Source organism: Hesperophylax consimilis, chromosome 29 (genome assembly GCF_061612785.1).
Source record: "Hesperophylax consimilis isolate HC1 chromosome 29, BYU_Hcon_1.0, whole genome shotgun sequence".
Taxonomy (NCBI): Eukaryota; Metazoa; Arthropoda; class Insecta; order Trichoptera; family Limnephilidae; genus Hesperophylax; species Hesperophylax consimilis.
The window spans coordinates 4,373,970-4,394,046 of NC_142864.1; the positions used below are offsets into that span (position 1 = coordinate 4,373,970).

A 20,077-nucleotide genomic window follows, 5' to 3' on the forward strand; every position below is an offset into this window, starting at 1 on the left:
AGTACATTGCGTTTTAGTTCATTACCCAAATAATGAGTGAATTGAAGAAGAAACCTAGTGGTGCAGCTTATAAAAGGAAGGCTAAGGAAAAAGAAGAAAAAAATCAAAATATATATATTCGTGTTTTATATTCATGTTTTATATTTCTTTTTGATTATTATTATTTCTGTTTTTTCTCACTACTAGCATCTTCGCCTAGTAACAACTGAACCTTGTTTACGCATGCTGTGAACATTTTTAATTGGAGTGTTAATATCTGTGCACATTCCCACGCAATAATATTAATGTAATAATTTAATAAGTTAACACTCTGTAAGTGTTTCAAACAATAAATAAATAAATCATTGATCCATTGGTTAACACTTGATGTTTTTCCTGAAAACTTTTCGAGTAAAAATCTTTCTGCTGTTTTTCCTAGATTTTTATTTTCACTACCCTTACTATTATTATTTTCAGAAAGTCTCGTATCATGTTTAATTTCGTCCAGGTATTGTTCACCAAATTGTAAATTCCCACCTTCATCTAAGTAAATTTTCCTCAAATTTAGTTAAAATTAAAACTTAAAGTTAAAACTGAAAAGTTAAGGTAATTCCTATATTTTTTTTACATTAACCCAACACAAGAGGCTCTGAGGAAAATAATTTCCCTCAGGGCCTCTGTCATTTTTGAAGATGCTGTGTGGAGGGTCTTTTTGAGGAGAGGAAGGAGTGAACGTGGGTCTTGAAGAGACCCACGTTGTAGGAAGGAGGAAACACAGAGCCCGGCAAATCGTTCCACAGCCGAGCTGTTGAATACAATAACGAGTCGTAGAAGCAACCCGTTTGACATTTGTCACATGATAAATGTCAACCGTGTACATATGTTGGGCGCGCGTTTGGTGTGTTTCCCGACTATGCACCGGTACCGAGGGGATCAATGATGCTAGTTCCTTGGAGCATCTTCCATTGAAATACCGGTTAATAAATATTTTCCGTGTTTGATGTTTTTTCTTTAGAGAATTCTGAATTTTAGTAAAAACGTCCGTAGTTGTTATGGCGGTGTGTTTTCTTGCAAGTTTCAAATCATCAGGAATATCAAATAAATGTTCATCGGGTGACTCGATTGAAGTTATGCAGTTCACACCGGTTTTTCCACCCAATGCTGCTAACACTGTAAATGTGAATCGTAACTTTTCCATTTTTCTTCACTAAAAATATCGTTTTATAAGACAAATAAAACAATGCGTTGCTCTGAAGTACAAAGAAACGACATTTAAAGTTTATTTGTCGTCCTTTTTTATATTAAAACATTACATTATTTTTATTAGTCACTCAGTCAGCCACATAGCGAGTACACAATGCTGTTCATAAATAAATGCTGTTTAAGTGTAACCAAGACAACACATAAGTGACATTTGAAAAGTGCATAAAATAAAATTCGTAATTTAAACACAAAGGGATCCTAGGCATTTCTAGGTAGGTACTTATTAGTGAGTACTTATTCCTTTACATAAATAATTGATCATTTAAATTTTTTATGTTTTATTAATTATCCCTATTAATATTATAACTGCGAAAGTGTATATGTGTGTGTTTGTATAGGTATATGTTACTTCTTCATGCAAAAAAACTACTGAACCGATTGTGATGAAACTTGGTATGTAAAAAAAAGATAACTGGCAGTGTTGCCAACGATATATCGCCATTTAGGCTACTCAGATTTCAGAACGAGAATCGGCGCTGAAAAAATCTAAAAGGCGACCGGTCGGGCTACTTCAGAGTCAAGTTAAAAACATAATTTTCACGTAAAAACATCAATTTTAAACAATTCTCTAGCCAATTCTCTAGCCACCCCCCCCCCCCCTCCCACGAAATTTTTATTTTCACGTAAAACCCACCTAACTACAAATTCGGCTACTTTAGGTACTTGTTAAAATTTATAATATGTGGTCGCTAGAGGGGCGCCGATGAGGTGCTTGCCTAGGGCGCTCTCAACAGTTAATCCGCCTCTGGCAGAGACACATTTTGTACGATCCTTGTTCTTAAAGGCTATAATGATCATATTTTTATTGTGATGTTCCAGGAAAGGGCAGAACGAGTAGAAGAAGAAAGGAAGCGAAGGTTACAACTGTATGTGTTTGTGTCGCGCTGTATAGCGTACCCCTTCAACGCCAAGCAACCAACTGACATGACCAGAAGGCACACAAAAGTCACACCACACCAACTAGAAACTATTCAAGCCAGGTTTCAGGTAATATGTCATTATCACCTTAAAGAGACGAAAAATCTCAATAGGGTATTTTCACTGTTTTTTAAATATAATTTTTTTGTTGATAATTCATTTTCTATAACCATTTAAAATGTGCAATTTTCGATCTGCCCCCAAAACATGTTCGTTTTTATTTGTGAATTCGGCATCGTCGACGTCACGCCGGCCGAAGTTGGTGACAGCCGTCTTACCAGACAGTGGCGTATTTGTCATAATGACGTTGTAGCCAGTTGGAATCATTTTGGAATATGACGTTTTAGATAGTATTTAAAATGATGAAATTATTAAAATTATATATATTTAATGTAATGATAGGAATAATTAATGAAAATGTCCTCGAAAATGAAATCTGCCAACGAGTTACTAGTCTTTTCTACAAAGGCACACAAGTTGTTGGCTACGTAAATACTTAACCAAAAAAAACTGTATCATTTTTGCAAAAGAACCGCATTGTTTAAAGAAAATTATATTTTGTTACATTATTTGGTTAGACACTTTTATAAATGTGTTAAATTAACCTACCTCACTCAATTTTATTAACCTACCTCACTCAAATTTCGCTACGCCAGGCGATTCGTTTAAGAACGAACATTCAGATCCTGAAAACGAACCACAACGGACAGCGCTCAAAACCTTTGCCTGATTTTAACGAACTTAACTTCTCTGCGCATTGTCTGGTTATTTCAATGTACGCTCTTCGGTGGTTAATGTACGTGTACGACTGATGTCAAAGTTTATTCAAAGCGTTCTCGAACCCTCCTGGTGACGAAAATATGCCTCTAGTCGAAATGATACCCAAACTTAATGTCAGGGCGGGTCTATTAATTTGGATGTCTATGATTGCAGGCTTTTTTGAAAGGAGAGACTCAAATCCTGGCCGATGAGGCCTTCCAGAACGCGGTGCAGAGTTACCACGACGTGTTCCTAAAGTCTGACAGGATCCAGGATATGGTGCGGTCTGGAGCCTGCAGCCACTACGACTTCAGAGAGGTCTTCAAGAACAATATTGAAAAGAGGATCAGGTATACATTGTTTAGTGGATTTTTTTACTGGTGATTATTAACTGTCTTTTCTGGCTCTAAACCGTAGTTTTCTGATTGGAACTTGGTACATAGGTATCGAATGAGCTGCCTAATCGATTCCACGTCGGAGATCATTCACACTTCGACTTACTTGACTCAATTCACAGATTAAGGCCTACAAACCAGGCGTAAAACTACGATACTCAATTTTAATAATATGGTGCCTAACTCTTTTGTTAACCCATTCCTCTTGAAGTGATATGGCTTATACGTGCCCGAAAACTTCAGCCATAGTCGTCTTTGGTGGTCGGCTAACTTCCGTTCTTGCTACATGTCAAATCATGCTAAATACAGGGTTTTCCAATAAAAGGTGTTATTTTGAATAGCCCGCTATTTCGGTAGATGTTACTTTTGAAGCTGTCATTTTTTAACATTTGACAAGTAGAAACTACGCCATTAATAAAAATGGAACGATACACGCTTCAACAACGCATTGAAATTATTAAAATTCACTTGAGTGAATCAAATGCAAATCATCTTGAGTGATGAGGCCCATTTCCACCTCGGTGGCTTCGTCAACAAGCAAAATTGTCGCATCTGGAGCTCGGAAAACCCAAGAGTTATTGTTGAAGAGCCTCTCTATCCTCATCGTGTGACTGTTTGGTGCGGTTAATGGTCCGGCGGAGTCAGGGGACCGTACTTTTTCGAAAATGAGGCTGGAGCAACAGTTACGGTGAATGGATTGCGCTATAGAGAGATGATTAATGATTTTTTCCTGCTAAATAATCAATTTAGTCCTGCTAAATAATCTATGCTGTCGGTGACGGAGATGTAGAAATGCCACTGGGAACATAGAAATGAATGCTTCAAGATTTTTGCGAGTTTTGCGAGAAATGCGCAGCAAAAGAGATGTACACATTACATCTCTTCTGACCCTTAAGTGGTTAATTTCGAGTATACCCAAAAATAAAGTCATTAGGATAGATCCAAAGGTAGCCAGCGAAGTAATCCCAGATTTATGAATCCAGTCATTGACTGCTCTTCAAACATTTGGTATAAATAGGTCATGGTGGCACGTTGCCTGCGAGATAAAATTTTTGGCGCATCTCCAAAGATTCTTCTTGGGATCTTCCTTAAAATCTCTAAATAATAAGGTTTGTGTATATAATTCACGCATATTACATTTATAGAAAGTAGAGAAAAGTCGATGTTTTACGATCAAATCGTAAAAAATATTTTTTCGGGATCTTTCATTGCCAACGCTGGCTAAACCTTATGAGATACATTAAAATAATGTAATACGGAATTGTACATTTTAAAAAGGCCTACAGAAAAGTCCCTGACGGTATATGTCTATCTCCTATGGATAACTCCTCAGCTAGTTTCAAATATATTTATGGTGTAGCTGACATGGACCCAGCGTTGCTCGACTTTTCTCTACTGTCAATAAATATAATATCCATGTATTATATATATAAACCTTCCGGAAGAAATTCTCTAAATGATAGTGAAAACCCTATCAAACTCCATTGCATAGTTTAGAAGAACTAAGCGCACAAACAGACAGATGCGGATAGTGACTTTGTTTTATGCTATTTAGAGATACCAACGTATTGTCACGATTACGAACTTAACAAAAGTTTATCAGAAAACGGCCTATAATCCCGTTTTTATCTCATTACGATTTGGGATGTTCTCGATCGTTCCAGACTATTCCCGAACATTCCACAACATTTCAGAATGTTTCGGGATGTTCTGGAATGTTATGGAATGCTCTCGAATACTCTCGAACGTTCTGGACTGTTATAGAAATTTCTAGATAGTGAAACTTCCAGCTCATATATCTTCAAAAGCACACCCTTCGGGTAAAAACGGTAACCTTCTTCATGGATGGGGGATAGAGGGCTACCAAACCATATAACTCCCTTGATCGTACCGGTACGCACATTGTACACATACTTTTAAAATATATATTTATAAATTATTCATCTTCTTGCTTTATGCGTGTTCTTTATTTTCTTAATCCTATTTCCTAATTAATAAGATTTTTTATTATTTGCAGATCGCTCCCAGAAATCGACGGACTTAGCAAAGAAACAGTACTGACATCTTGGCTAGCCAAGTTTGATTGTATTTTGAAAGGAACTGGTAAGTAGAAAGATGGTTCGCAGGTGATAAATGTTGCATCAAATAGATATTTGGTTTCCTTGTGTATCTTACTATCCCTCTGCCACAATACCCAAATATCAAAAACATAGGATCGCTCTAACTACTTACTTTCAAAATCAAATTCAAAAACAATACTGACATGGAATGTCTCACTAAATTACGTCATTATAATACCTAAACTATTCACTTAATTACAAAAATTTGAAGTGCAATTAACATATTAAGCTTTCAAGAACAAGAAGTGTTGCAAAACTATTTTAAACTTGACACAAGTTTAACATGAAATTTGTCAAACTCTGTTTATCAACAATTATACGAGGACTTTTTTTAGTGGTTTTAAAACTATGTGTTCTCAATGAGAAGAAATCTATTTACTTTGAATATTTCTATTTGAAACATAAAATCGTGGTCGTGCAAGCAGAAGTTACTAACTCCAAAAACCCAGTTCTTTGAAAATCACAGTTAATTTGCTAAAGTTTTACAGATATTTATTTATTTTATTTGTCATTTTGTACATTAAACTTTAATCTAAATAGTAATTTAGTTTTTATTTTTTTATTTAAGACGATACATATTATTTTAACAAAGATTTTATAAATATTATTTGGAAAGTAAATGAATTTTTTGCAGCCATATTTTTTTATAAAAACGTATTTATTAAATGATACAAAAATATGATTATCTCCGAAAGTGATCTTCACTTGTTAAAGACGTCACTGAAAATGATTTTTAAATCATTAGACAATATCTAATATTTTAAAAAATAAAACTTAATAGATGTAGAAAATGACCTTTTGGCATTCTATTTTTATGCAATAATGACATTAAAATCTCAATTTTGTCGAAAATGGAGTTAGTGATTTTTGCTTACATGCCTGTCATAACTTTCACAAATACTTTTAAAAACCATCATATATGACTTTCCATAAATTAATTTAGTTATTCAATCCTGTGGGATATTCCATAGTGTTTAAAAAGTGTACATTCAAACATAGAATCTTCAAAATGTATTATTTTCATAATTCAATCATGAATTTTATCCGATTTGTCTATTTCATAAACTTTCAATTTACTTTTTAAAATAACATTACTTGTTTTTATAAATCTATATTAAAAGAAATAGACAGTCAGTCCGTGGCCTAAATTGACTAAGAAATGCCTACATAATGAAATCCTAACCATTCTGTCAACATGTCCTCATAAAACATCTATCCTAGCTCGGTATTGTTGTTGCTACTAATTTTAAAATCCACATCAGCTTAAAAATCCAAACAAACTATTCTTTAGTGAACAATCACAGAAGTGTGTAAATCACATAGTCAAGATTGCAGCAAGCAACTTTTTCCGATCCACCCTAATTTTTAATACATCAAATAGTTGAATTATCAAATAACTGTGATGGTTTTGGAGCAATTTTATAAAACTTAATACAACATTTTGATTAATTTTTAGTGTTCGTCACATGTGAACGTTTATTGACATTTTTTAAATTTCACTTGATGAGTTTGGTTGTCTAGGGTGGATTCAATAAAAGTGACTATGTGTTTTACACTTTGTGGTTTTTTAAAAGTACCATTTCAACAATTTAAGATTTTAAGTAAAGTTATTAATTAAAAAGCTGGTGTGGAAGATAAAACTGCCCTTGAGTGCCCAATTATATTTGTTTGGCTTGTTATATGTGTCTGTATGCTGGGTGTTAAATGTGTCTATCTATCTCCCTTGCACTCACTTAATACACCATACGTCCAACAGGGATAACAGGTAAGAACAGATCATGTCTTTCGAAAACTAACCTTTTTTTCTCTCATTTTATTCGGCTTACTTTAAACAATTTAGTTATTTGTTGTTTCGCTTTTCTGCCAGATATTACTTAATTTTTTGTTATTTTTTTATTTGAAATCTTCACTTTACTAACTAATTCACAGAGTATCATTTATGTCACTGTTTTTCACACAATTTTATTATCCTAAAACCACATTATTTTATTATCCTAAAACCACATTATTTTATTATCCTAAAATCACATTATTTTATTATCCTAAAACCACATTATTTTATTATCGTAAAATCACATTATTGTATTATTCTAAAACCACTTTATTTTATTATTCTAAAATCACATTATTTTATTATTCTAATCTTTTGTTTACGCGAATAAATGCAAATCTTGGAAGTAGAAATTAACAAACTTCCCGACATCTGATCGAGCTGAAACTCGACAGATTGACTCGTTTTCGATGACAATGCATTTTGCAATACGCCCCCACACGCGGAAATATACGCATTTATCTGAAATTAGATGACATTACAGCAGTTAATATACCCAATAAATGTCGGTCTTATCCAATCGGGATTTGGCTCGCTTGGTAGAGTTTTCGACAATACTTAATCAAACTATTTTTTTAATACATCTACATTTTTTAATATCTATCAGACAGATCTTTTTTAGTAAAAAATCTTTTCTTTTTATGGACTGATTTTTTATTATTACGAAATAATATAATATTCCATAAAAATAATAATATTAATGGTCCGGCTGAGATAGGAATCTTCTTTTCATATTTGCAAGATCTGACTAACAAATTAATCTAACCCTATTTATTTTAATAACATTTGTCACCATATTTGTCAAACTTTTCTGACTGTAACAAGTTCATAAATAATATTTTCCTATCCACTCGCAAAACTGCACCACTAGATAGTGATTTTTCTCTAGCATGAAATTAATGTTTGAATTGTAAAACTAATTAATTGATTACTAAATTAATACAATGATAGTGCATCCACAACAAAGTTCTCAGTACTTTTAGCTGTCATGAAGTAGATTTATTTATTAAGTAAGCAGAGGCGGATTTGCCCTTAGGCCTATGTAGGCCCGGGCCTAGGGCGGCCAGATATTAGGGGCGGCCAATCGTGACAAGATAAGAAGTTCTGAAAAGGAAAATGTATGAGGGGTGGGTAGGAATCTGGGGATTAGTGTGTCCAGGAGTGACATACGTGTGAATACATCCCTCCAACTGCGGTGCAAGGCGATGGGTCAAGATAGTCCGGCTGGAAAGGTCAAAAGGCCTCCCTCACCCAGTCTCTCTCGATCCGGCCCGCCACGCAGCAGGTGGGCAGACGTATCCGCCGCCAAGACCTGGACAAATCTCACCCCATGAACCATGAATGATAATGGCAGGAAAATGGCAGGCTAGGAACTTACTGAAAAGTTTGGATACTCCTGGTCAATATGATGGGTACTGAGAAAGGGGCGGCTACATGGTCTGGGGCCTTAGGGCCTAGGGCGGCCAAGACTGCAAATCCGCCTCTGTAAGTAAGACCGTTGGTACTGGCTCAGTAACAGTACGAAATCGATAAAAACCGGAGACCCTTGTTCCCTTGTTGTCACTGGAATCGTGGAAATTATTTATCTTTGAAAAGAGAAAAATTGTAGTCACGTGACTTTGAATTTCTGGAGGAACCGGTTCCCTACCCTACCCCCCCGCATGGGAAAAAAATCACTTCTCCTAGAATATCTTTTCCGCCCTTCTCCATATTGGAGCCCTTGAGGCGATTTTGACCAAAAACGGCGCTATTATCATCCAAATAATATTTTTTTATTTATTATTAAATTCTATTTTTATATTTAAACATAACACACAATACGGCAGATGCCTGAAGGGTTAAGTTTCACATAACATCTGGTAACTGGAACTGGAACCGCAGTGACAACCCGTTTGAGGTGTAATTCATGAGAATGGGCAGATGACCAACGTGACCAACATTAAATTTGATATGTGTTTTTCGAGGGACAATGTTTTACGTTAAATATGTCAAAAAGTTTTGTAAAATAATTAACAAACGCTGTGAAATTAGTGTTGCCTAGATTAGCAATATTGTTTGTATTTTATAAAGTTTTAATTCGTCTACGAGTGCCATTATTTAATTAAGACCCTAGTGCCCTTGTTGATTGACCGCCAAATAAGGGTTTTTGTTACAATTTGAATAGTGATATATCAAAAATCTAAAAACCAAGAGTGTAAGTATAAATTGATGTATAGATTCTACAATATTTTTGTTATGTTTATGTTGTCTGTTTTCTGTTGCATGATTGTTTGTATTGATTTTACGATTGTGTTGAATCAACTATACTATCAGAATTTAACAAATGTATACTTTTAAAAAATAATCATGAGTATACAATAAACCTTTCTAGCTTTAGAAAAAATATTATAACTTTGCTTTTCTTGAACAAATGTGATTGTTTTCAGAAAGCCAAAAATAAGAAATCTTGAAAACACAATCGTAAAGTTACAAGTAGTTTGTTTTTTGTTTTGTATTCTACTAACAAACCTTTTGACAACATTAAATAACATAATCAGCAGGTCAGAAATAACATTACATTTCAGAACATAAATTACAAAACCACAATATTGATCTAAACTTTTAAACACACATTAATTTTACTGCTGGTAAATTTTTAGTTTTTTCGAAACCAAAGTTCGTAAACCTGCGATGTAATTTGATTAAAATTCTGGTCTTTAAATAAATAATGATAAACTGTTTTCCGACAATTTTCATGAATCCAATTTAATATTGTTTTGATGTCTGTATTTCTCCCATTTTTAGTTTTTGGTAAGTGATATACTCTTATTTTAAAACAAACAGTTGAAAAAAGCTCCTAACAAATTTTAAAACCCTTGAAACAAACAATAAAATATTTAGATTATTTGAAGTGTCATATAATTGTTGCTTTTTCCAGATGTTATTGAAAATAAATCAGTATTGTATATCCATATTCAGTTTAATAACGTTAGAGAATTCTCAAAAAACTAAAATAATACAAATAAGGACAATAAAATTAGAAGAGGTTATAAAAAGTTTAAAGTTTAAGCCGGTGAGCTTTTGAGCTTGTCAAGCAACTTTGAAAATAAATGGAATGAAGGGGAATGTTGTTGCCATATCTTGTCTGTTTTGGAAATTTAATTCATTTTTGGGTTATCACGTCTCATTGCGCTTCCTCAGTGTTACAGTGTTCATCTACATATCAGAAAAGATGTGTAGATTGTGTGTTTATGCATGCAGAAGTGAAACCTTGTTGCAAGCGTTTATCCTTTTAATGTAGTTTACAGCATTTAGTTTCAGTGTAGACGTCTTTTGTTTACATAAACCCCACTCAGAAGGTCCTTTAGAGTACAGAGTGAACATGGGTCTCTTCAAGACCCTTCAAGAGGAAGGAACCACAGAAGCCGGCAAATCGTTTGAGTTGAATTCAAGAAGGAGTTCTAGAAACGGCCACGCTCTCATCTGATAAATTTCAATGGTGTACAAATGTTGAGACACCGTTTGTACACCGGGATGAAGGGATCAATTACGCTAGTACCTCGGAGCATCTTTCATTGACATACCGGTAGAACAAGGACAGCACTCTCACCTACGCCAGGGCTCTAAAGATCGCAATCCTTTTGTTAAGATTGGGAATCTATCAAAAGGACTGCAAGTTTCGGCAGTCGAGAATTTTTTAAAGTATTATGGGGTTCCAGACGAGAGGTGGCTGCCAAATTCAATACCAAGATACCAAGAACTACTAGCATAGCCTCTAATAAAATATACAAGGTGTTTGTGGATTTCAATAGCCTCCGTAATTAAGCTTTCAATGCATTCTGGTCCTTCTCCCATTAGTCACAAATTCAACGAAATCACTGTTTCAGAACTGTTAAATAGTGATTAATTTAAGACAGGCTATATTATAAGTAAGTTGGTTGGCTGATGTGTTGTATTAAGATGTTTATTGTGTCCTTGTGCAGGAGTACTGGGAGACGATGACTCCAAGAGACCCTCGAGGCTACAACAGCAGAGCCTTAACGCGGAGTGCATCCTGTCCAAGGAGCAGCTGTACGACATGTTCCAGCAGATCCTCGGCATCAAGAAGTTCGAACACCAACTACTGTTCAATGCACTTTTGGTGAGAACCGCTGACATTACTTTCTTTTTCCAACTGAGTATTGTTAACAACAATGTTTCGAAAACATTGTATTGGTGTTTCGAAAACACTTTTATTGTAAATTCAATTTTTTTTTCTATGGACCACAAAAAAACTGTCCCAAATTGAAAGAATTCAATGATTATTATTTTTTTTTATAAAGCGGAGACGGTTTACACGTAGTTCCCGTGAGCACTTAGGCCATAGGCCCATTGTGCTATCTCCCATTTTACCTCAATCCTTTAACAGTCACCCGGTCCCTTTAATAGAGTTCACCAGGGTTGTCTTGGGTATGTGTCTATGTCTTCTGGTTCTACTGTATGTCTCACCAGGTATCTGAGCCTAGTTCCCACCAGGGCAGGACATTGGCACCATATGTGAATTGGAGTCTCTTCATCCTCTTCACATTTCCTGCATCTGTTTTCCACTCCCAATATCTGCATGTGTCTCCTGAGATGACAGTGTCCCGTTAGTAGTCCTACCAGTTCCCTCAGCGAGTTTCTGTCCATATCGAGTAGTTTCTTGGTTCGTCTAGGGTCTGGTCCTTGTATGAGTACTTGGATTGTTTCATTCCAGGTGATTCGATGATTAAGAAGCACATTTCTTTCATGAAGAGAATTATTTAAAAACACTAATTAATTTTTAAACATCCGTCAACAAAATTCCCTCAAATTTGTAATCCCACTTTCACAGAGAATTATACAAGTCCATTTGATTACTTTTTCCAGTTGGACTCTGCAGACGAACAAGCCGCGGCCATCCGAAGAGAGCTGGACGGACGGATGCAGAGAGTCAATGAAATGGAGAAGGTTAACAACGTAAATATCGCACCACCGCTACATAATATGGTTTTTCTTTCGAATCATATCACTGTCTCTAGGACGTGGAAACTGCTAGCAAATATTAGGAATAATTAAGTGCATCACAAGCATACTAAATAAAATACATTTAGTTTTAGGACATAGTCAAAAAATTGTATTGGCAGCACAGACATATGAATATATAGACTAGAAATTAAAGATGAGGGGTAAAATCAACTGTTGAAGAACGAAGGGGGTAAAGCTGACTGATTCGTCAATAAATCAATTTGACAGTATATAGGCATCTCGCATTATAATATCACCATTTAGTTCTTAAAAGTAAAATCTGCTTTTGAATGAATAGACATTTTTACATGGGAGCGCAAATTACTCACCACGTTATGAACAAATTTGCGAAGTCCAAATTCGGCAAAATAAATTTCTTCTATTTTCAGAGTCGAATATTTCGTTTACGTATTTAGTTAAGACACTTTTATAAATGTTCATAATTTACTTCCCAGCAACCAACCAGCTTTGTGTTTCGCGTCCAGACGTATCTCGATGTGATAGTATATGTTTCTACAACTGATCCATATTATACGATGTGAATATGTTTAAAATAAAGTAAAATAATGCTTATATATGGAATGTAATACGACAATTGGGTTTATTCTCTTTTTCACATCTATTTTTACAAGTTTTCATACCACAAGCCACCATTTTGCCGTGTTATTTCGTAAAATGAACCGATGATGCCTCGACCATAGTTCGCACAAGAATGATGACGTCACGTTTTCTAAATTCACGGGAGGCCATACGCGAGCACAGTCGGCTCCAATGGAACCGGTATGGGGAGTGGGGATAATACGCTTTTAATCACTTAGGGCAGGTCTACTAATATTCATATGTCTATGGTTTTTTTGAATTTTAAGGCTTAGCTCGTTGATGTAATCATAACAAATTAATTCCCCTCACTTTTAAAGCAACACTAACAACAACACTCCTTATATAGATGGCACCATGTTATATGATAGTTTTGTAAAGTTCCTGAATAAACATTAAGGTTAAATGTAATGTGCGTAATAATCTATGCATTCATAGATGGCTCTAATTTAATTATTTTATGAAAATACAGTTTTTGCAAGTTATGCTTTAAGGCGAAGTTTAATGCTAAATCACTATTTTGATTCATCTTTATAACGAATTGTTGTACATTGTGAATACCAAAAAATATGCATTAGATAAATTGAAAGTTTTCCTACCGTTTCGCTTGAGTAGAATACAAATAAAAAAATAAATTACTCAATAAAAAATATCAATGTAAACTACTAAAAAAAACATTTTTTCAATAGAAATGTATGAATGCGTAAAGGAAACAACTTAAAAAAATACAGTATTATAGCTAAGATTATCTGTGACAGTTTCACTTGATTAACTTGTTTGCTTTCTTATAAAATTATTTACAAAATAAATAAAAACCAGTTTTGTGCTTGAAAACGAACGTTTCTAGACTGCTTTTGTCAAGCGATTTTGATGATCGGTGGCGCTGTAGAAAAGGTACTTCCTGTCTCCTGGTGACAAAGATGATAGGAGAAGTATGGTGGGTAGGTAGGGAATAAACCATATCTCAAATTCAACAATCGGTTATATGCCCAAACACGCAGTATTTAATCTATAATATTTATAAGCGATCAAACAAACCAAAAACACATGATTTTGCATTACTTCGCCTTAAGTGAATTTAGCCGCTAGGTGCGATCTTTAGTACATATAATGCTAGGATGTAATGTTTTTAAGTTTGGTGAAATTCCTCTGTTGTCTAAAACAGTCGTGCAAAGTTGAAGTAATTAGAAACATGTAGAGAATTAGTGTAGAGCATGTTTTAACACTTGCTAATTGGCCTAAATTTTTTTAATTTTTCTAAATTTGCCACCTTTGTAAATTGGTCTAATTTTAAATTCAACTGGTATAACGGGTTGTGCTAAGATGATATTGATCAATGAGTTATTTATTTAAAAAAACATAGGGCACAACATGTGCCATTAACATAGATATAAAGTTACAAGTACACAGTGTTAGAAAATATAAAAATTCAAAAGGTAAGAGAAAAAAAAAGTTAAAATGAAGTATCAATATTATAATAAATTATTTTCCATTGATGCCGATCTGTAGAAACCCACAAATAACCGTTATTATCAAATTACAGGTGACTTAAGTAGCTTAGCTATATATAGCTGTTTTCAGAATAACCACTTTTTTATGGTTCAAGAAAAGACACAAAAGAAAAATAAAATAATTGTAAGAAAATCCATAATCTCTTAAGTGATAACTTTAGTAAGGGACAATTAAATGTAACACTATAAGATAATAAATGAAGCAGTTAAAATACCTGGATCAAAAACAAGAAATACAAAAGGCTTTACAAACATTGCCATATCAAACAACCATACTTTGCGTATGCATGAATTAACATGATTTTGCAAATTATAATATAAAAAATATTATATAAATTAAATTGAATCTAATCAGAAAATAAATCACGAAATACATTTCTTACAAATTGCACAATCGATCTTATATTAATCATCTTGTGCAACTGTGTTTTTCAAAATTTGATTCATTGAGTGTACGTTAATAGTTTGCAGATATTATTATATAAAATCGTAAACAACTTTACCTTACTTACTAACTTGAGCGCCTCCACAAAGTAGACCGATAAAATATTAAACAATTATTTTTAAAACATTGGAACATTCCAGAATCGAAATCTGATGCTTAAGTTGGTGCTAAAAGAGATTGAGTCCTTAACCCATTTCCGTAGTAAATAATATATTGATTATTTTACAACACCCTAGTGTACATAGACATAATAATAATAATATAAAAGTTCCAATAGTTGACACCACACATAAAAAACTGACTATGCCAAGGCAAAAATGTATCAAACAATGATTTTTAAAACATTGGAACATTCCAGAACCGAAAGCTGATGCTGAGGGAGATGGGGTATTTTCTTGAGTACCTAGTTTTTTTTTCTGTACTACTACCGTAGGTACATAGCAATATCATCAATGTGGCAAATATTAATTAGTAACGCCTTTTAAAAAACATATTGGAACATACCAGAACCGAAATCTGATGCCAAAGTTCGGATTAAAAGAGAAGTGGTCCTTTCCGTAATAGCTACTTAGGTTTTCTCTACACCAAATGTATACGGAGATAAAAATAACAACACCATTGAAAAGGCAAATATTCATTAATAAAGCCATTTTTAAAACATATTGATCAATTCCAGAATCGAAAGCTGATGCCAAAGTTTGTAATAAAGGAAATGGGGTCCTTTCTGTAATAGCTACATAGATTTTTATTCACACAGTAGTGTTGCGCATAGAGATAAAAATAACAACACCATTGATGAGGCAAATATTAATTAATAACACCTTTTTTAAAACATATTGGAACTTTCCAGAACCGAAATATGATGCGAAAGTTCGGGTTAAAAGAGATGGGGTCCTTTCCGTAATAGCTACTTAGGTTTTCTCTAAACCAAATGTATACGGAGATAAAAATAACAACACCATTGATGAGGCAAATATTCATTATAAAAGCCATTTTGAAAACATATTGTTCAATTCCAGAATCGAAAGCTGATGCCAAAGTTCGTAATAAAGGAGATGGGGTCCTTTCTGTAATAGCTACATAAGTTTTTCTTCACACAGTAGTGTTGTACATAGAGATAAAATAACAACACCATTGATGAGGCAAATATTAATTAATAACGCCTTTTTAAAAACATATTGGAACATTCCAGAACCGAAAGCTGATGCCGAAGTTCGTGCTAAAGGAGATGGAGTCGCTATACATAGAGGAACTGAAGTCATCCATCAACCTCCTGATGGCCAATCTGGAATCTCTTCCAGTCTCCAAGGGCAATATGGACTCTAAATATGGACTGCAAAAACTCAAAAGATACAATCACAGGTATGGGACGTAGAAATCCACTTTTGGTGGTGAGTGCTCAGTCTTAGCACTTGTCTCTTTAGAGTGTGTCAGTTTGGTAGTGTTTTATTCAGAGTTCTTTTAATTTTAGTCAAAAGTTGATAACATTATTTAAATAAATTTTTTAAATATTTATTGTGGAAGTCGTTATATCTATGTTTTAGTGAAGCTAATTATTCCGAAAAGACCGGTTTCTTTCTTGCAAGGGCATCTTTACATTAAACTAATTCTCAAACTATTTTTTTGCTACCCAGATTCAACATGCTTTTTTAAAAATTAATTTAATTTTCGAATGCTTGGAAATTTTGAAGCAAACAATATGGTATTTTTTTCAGTTAGATGTTATTTTGTAGCTCTACAGCTACTGATAGAAATTACACTGTGATGTGAAAAAATCTCCTGTGAATATTATATAATTTCCTGTGAATATTTTAGGCTATATTTTATGATATTATCAGCTTTTGACTTATAATGAATTTAGTTTTAAGAATGAACTTAGCCGAATCCAAAGCAAACTTGCACACAGAAATAATTTAACATTTTTGAAAATTTTGAATGATTTTAAAAACATTTCTTTCGAATTGAAAGATCAATTAATGATTTAGAAATATGTTTCTTTTAAAAATTTTTTACAATTTTCTCATTTTCTTAGTAGCGGAAAGCATGTGAATGATTTTATGATGAATAATTTTTTAAATTGCACTGAATTTTTTTAAATCTATTTGAATTAGGTACATAACAAAACTTATCATAAAAATTGCATTTTGGATTATTATTTTTTGAGAATGTTAGGACGAAATATTGGAAACATCGGTTCTGGAAAAATACAGAATATGCAACAAAAGATTTAAGTACATTTTTAAATAACTTTTTTCAAAATTTAAAACATTTACCACACTTGCTTATTTTCAAATTTCAGCTTTAAAACTCACCTCAAACCACCTTGTATTGTTATATTTGATCATACACAATTTTAGAGTTTTTTAGATTTTTTAAAAATAATTTATTTTGTTGAAAATTCTACCTTTTATAAAGTCCTGTAGTTAAATTAAGGCTTTCACAAACATGACAACCACAGGATCAAAACAAACATTGATTAGACCACTTATTATTTCAAATGTTCATATAATATATTACATATGCTTTTAATAATGTGCAAAACGTCCATAAAATATGATGTGCTGACTACTAAAAAAATATCGACCACAAATAAAAATAAAATAAAACGTCAAATGAAAATTTGAAACAGAAAAATCAGAAAAGATTCGGTTGCATCCAGGAATTGAACCCACTGTCTCAGCCTTACCTGGGCTTTGCTCTACCACTGTGCTAATTCGCCCTATCCCCTTCGTTAACTGTATTATACTTAATAACTACAAACATTATCTTCATTTTCTTGGTGCATATTTTTGTTTGCTGCTATCTTTATGTATGACTGCAAGATTCTTTTTCGACCGAACTAAATGCTTTCATAAGATTTGCAGGGTATTGATTATTTTATTTGTGGTCAAAAACATAATATTTGTGGTCAATAAACGTAATATTTGTGGTCAAAAAACATAATATTTGTGGTCAGAAAACATAATATTTGTGGTCAAAAAACATAATATTTGTGGTCAATAAACATAATATTTGTGTTTATTTTTGGAGTATTATGCCGTGCTGCATTACCTCCTTCTTTAGCCAACGTTTCGGACAGCATTGCATTGTCGATAATCAGGGCCGATCAGATTACACATCTGCCCTGATGATGGACACTGCAATGCTGTCCGAAACGTTGGCCAAAGAAGCAGTTAGCGCAGCACGGCATAATACCCCTAAAACCAATCACTATAATACTTTTGGCCGTGAAAAACTCAAATCATAATATTTGTGGTCAGTAAACGTAATATTTGTGGTAAAAAAACATAATATTTGTGGTCAATAAACAAAATATTTGTGGTCAATAATAAACATAATATTATGCATCACCGTTTTTTGCGTAATTTTTGCATTTTACAATGATTTGTTTTTATAATGATGTATTTATGGCTTAGTGTTTTTTCTTTTCTAATTGTTTGATTATTGAGTGGTCTTTTTGGAATGTCTTCAAAAACAGTTAACAAAAGATTAAATTTCTCAATGTTTTAAATGTATAACTAATTTTTTAATCAACTTTATGGGACTCTCTTAGTGCCTACATGTCATCTATGAGAATGCTGTGTTTACCGTTTTATCTAAAAAGACATTTTGAAAAGATTGTTCACTGTAACGAACTACATTTTAAAATTTGATGTAGTTTGCACATGCTTTATTGATATGGATTCTTATCGATTTATTATCATATTAAAAATCATTATCATGATTCGTATAATCACGAACAACGTTACGTTGGGATGTTTCAACCAAAGTCTCATTTGATCGACAGTCTAATTGATGATCAGCGCCATTTTATATTTTGATCATTTGAGCGGTTCTCACGTTATAATCTGTGCGTTCATAGAAGGCGCCAATTTAATTTGCAAGTTATACTTTAAAATAATAAGATAAACTAATTAAATTAGTGCCATCAGTGAGCAGATTATGAATTCTTAATCGCCTGTTCAGCTTTTTATACTATCTCTACCTGCCACGCATTTGCTGGGTCTCTGCCTGTCTGTGCAGATTGAGATTCGCTTAGGAATCCCTAATATTGTCTTCAATAATTAAATATTACAATTTGAGGTTTTACTCATTTAAGTTGTTCCAAAAATAAATAAAAAAATTACATTTTTATTTATATAGAAGATTGTCCAGCATAAAATCATAGCTGTTTTGTTAGACGGCTGATCACAATTTAACCAAAAGCTTTAACAGTCCGAGAATTTTTTCTATAAATACAGGGTGTCCGGAAACTCGTAGTACAAGCGGGAAACTGGTGAATCTACATCACATTTGGAGTCGATTTTGTAGTATATATTTTTTTTATTTGAGCTTTCGTTATCGAGTAAATCGAGTTTGAAGTTGATTTTTTTTTTTTTTTTTTTTTTAATCAAATTCTTATAAATTATTACTGAAGATCAAAGTACCCAACTAAATAAAACTATTTGATGGTAAAACAAATGAAGAAACTCGGATTTGAAGCATTATTTTGAAATCACCCTTCATTTAACCCGGTGTAATCATAAAATATTTCTGCTCTGCAGGGTTAAAACATCTGTTATTCAACCCTTAATACCAGAAAAAACTAAAATAGCCGAAAAATATTTTTTTTTGGTTTTTTTTTTTTTTTGAAAATGCTCAAATTAAAACACTTTATGTTTTTTTGGGTTCCCCATGTGGTTTAGATTCTCCAGTTTCCCGCTTGTACTACGAGTTTCCGGACACCGTGTATAAAAAAAATTAAAATGGTGCTGATTGTCGAATTGATGAAGTTGAATAATCTCAAATTTCGAATTGTCAAAATGGCGAAACATAATTTTGTTGTTTTTGCAATTTTAATTTCTTTTTAAAGTCCGTGTGTATGTTAAAAACACAGGGTGATTAAAAAGAAAGTGATAAACGAATAAGAGTCCATGTTTGGAGCATCACGCTTGTTGATTTATTTATTTTGTTTGTTTTTCCTTCCCCACTCCAGCTCTAGACAAACTGCCGTTAGCGCAAATTTTAAGTAAGTCATTCTTATTTTTCACCAATCACCAACAATTACCAACATACAAATTGCATTCACATTATTCACACCTCGCCTCTCAATTAGTAAGTACCAATAGCATTAATAATTTGAAAATATCATCCATAAGCTAGTAATTAAATTTTATAGTAAAATATCCTAACATAACGTATCAGAAAACACATAAGAAAGAAAAATTCATATCGTCGACTTAATTCTTAGGATGTAACGTAACTACCATTTGTCA

At 33.2% G+C, this 20,077-nt stretch overlaps 1 protein-coding gene across 1 annotated transcript in view; it reads left to right on the forward strand.

Annotated features, from left to right (window-relative positions):
* LOC149409787 (calcium-dependent secretion activator-like) overlaps window positions 1-20,077 on the forward strand; it is a 162,583-nt gene that overhangs the window by 130,819 nt on the left and 11,687 nt on the right. The window contains exons 5-11 of the mRNA XM_089649068.1: window positions 2,062-2,229; window positions 3,094-3,269; window positions 5,332-5,417; window positions 11,228-11,385; window positions 12,132-12,221; window positions 16,015-16,184; window positions 19,798-19,830. Of these exons, the coding sequence (XP_089505194.1) occupies window positions 2,062-2,229; window positions 3,094-3,269; window positions 5,332-5,417; window positions 11,228-11,385; window positions 12,132-12,221; window positions 16,015-16,184; window positions 19,798-19,830 (881 nt within the window). The remainder of the gene's footprint in view (window positions 1-2,061; window positions 2,230-3,093; window positions 3,270-5,331; window positions 5,418-11,227; window positions 11,386-12,131; window positions 12,222-16,014; window positions 16,185-19,797; window positions 19,831-20,077) is intronic.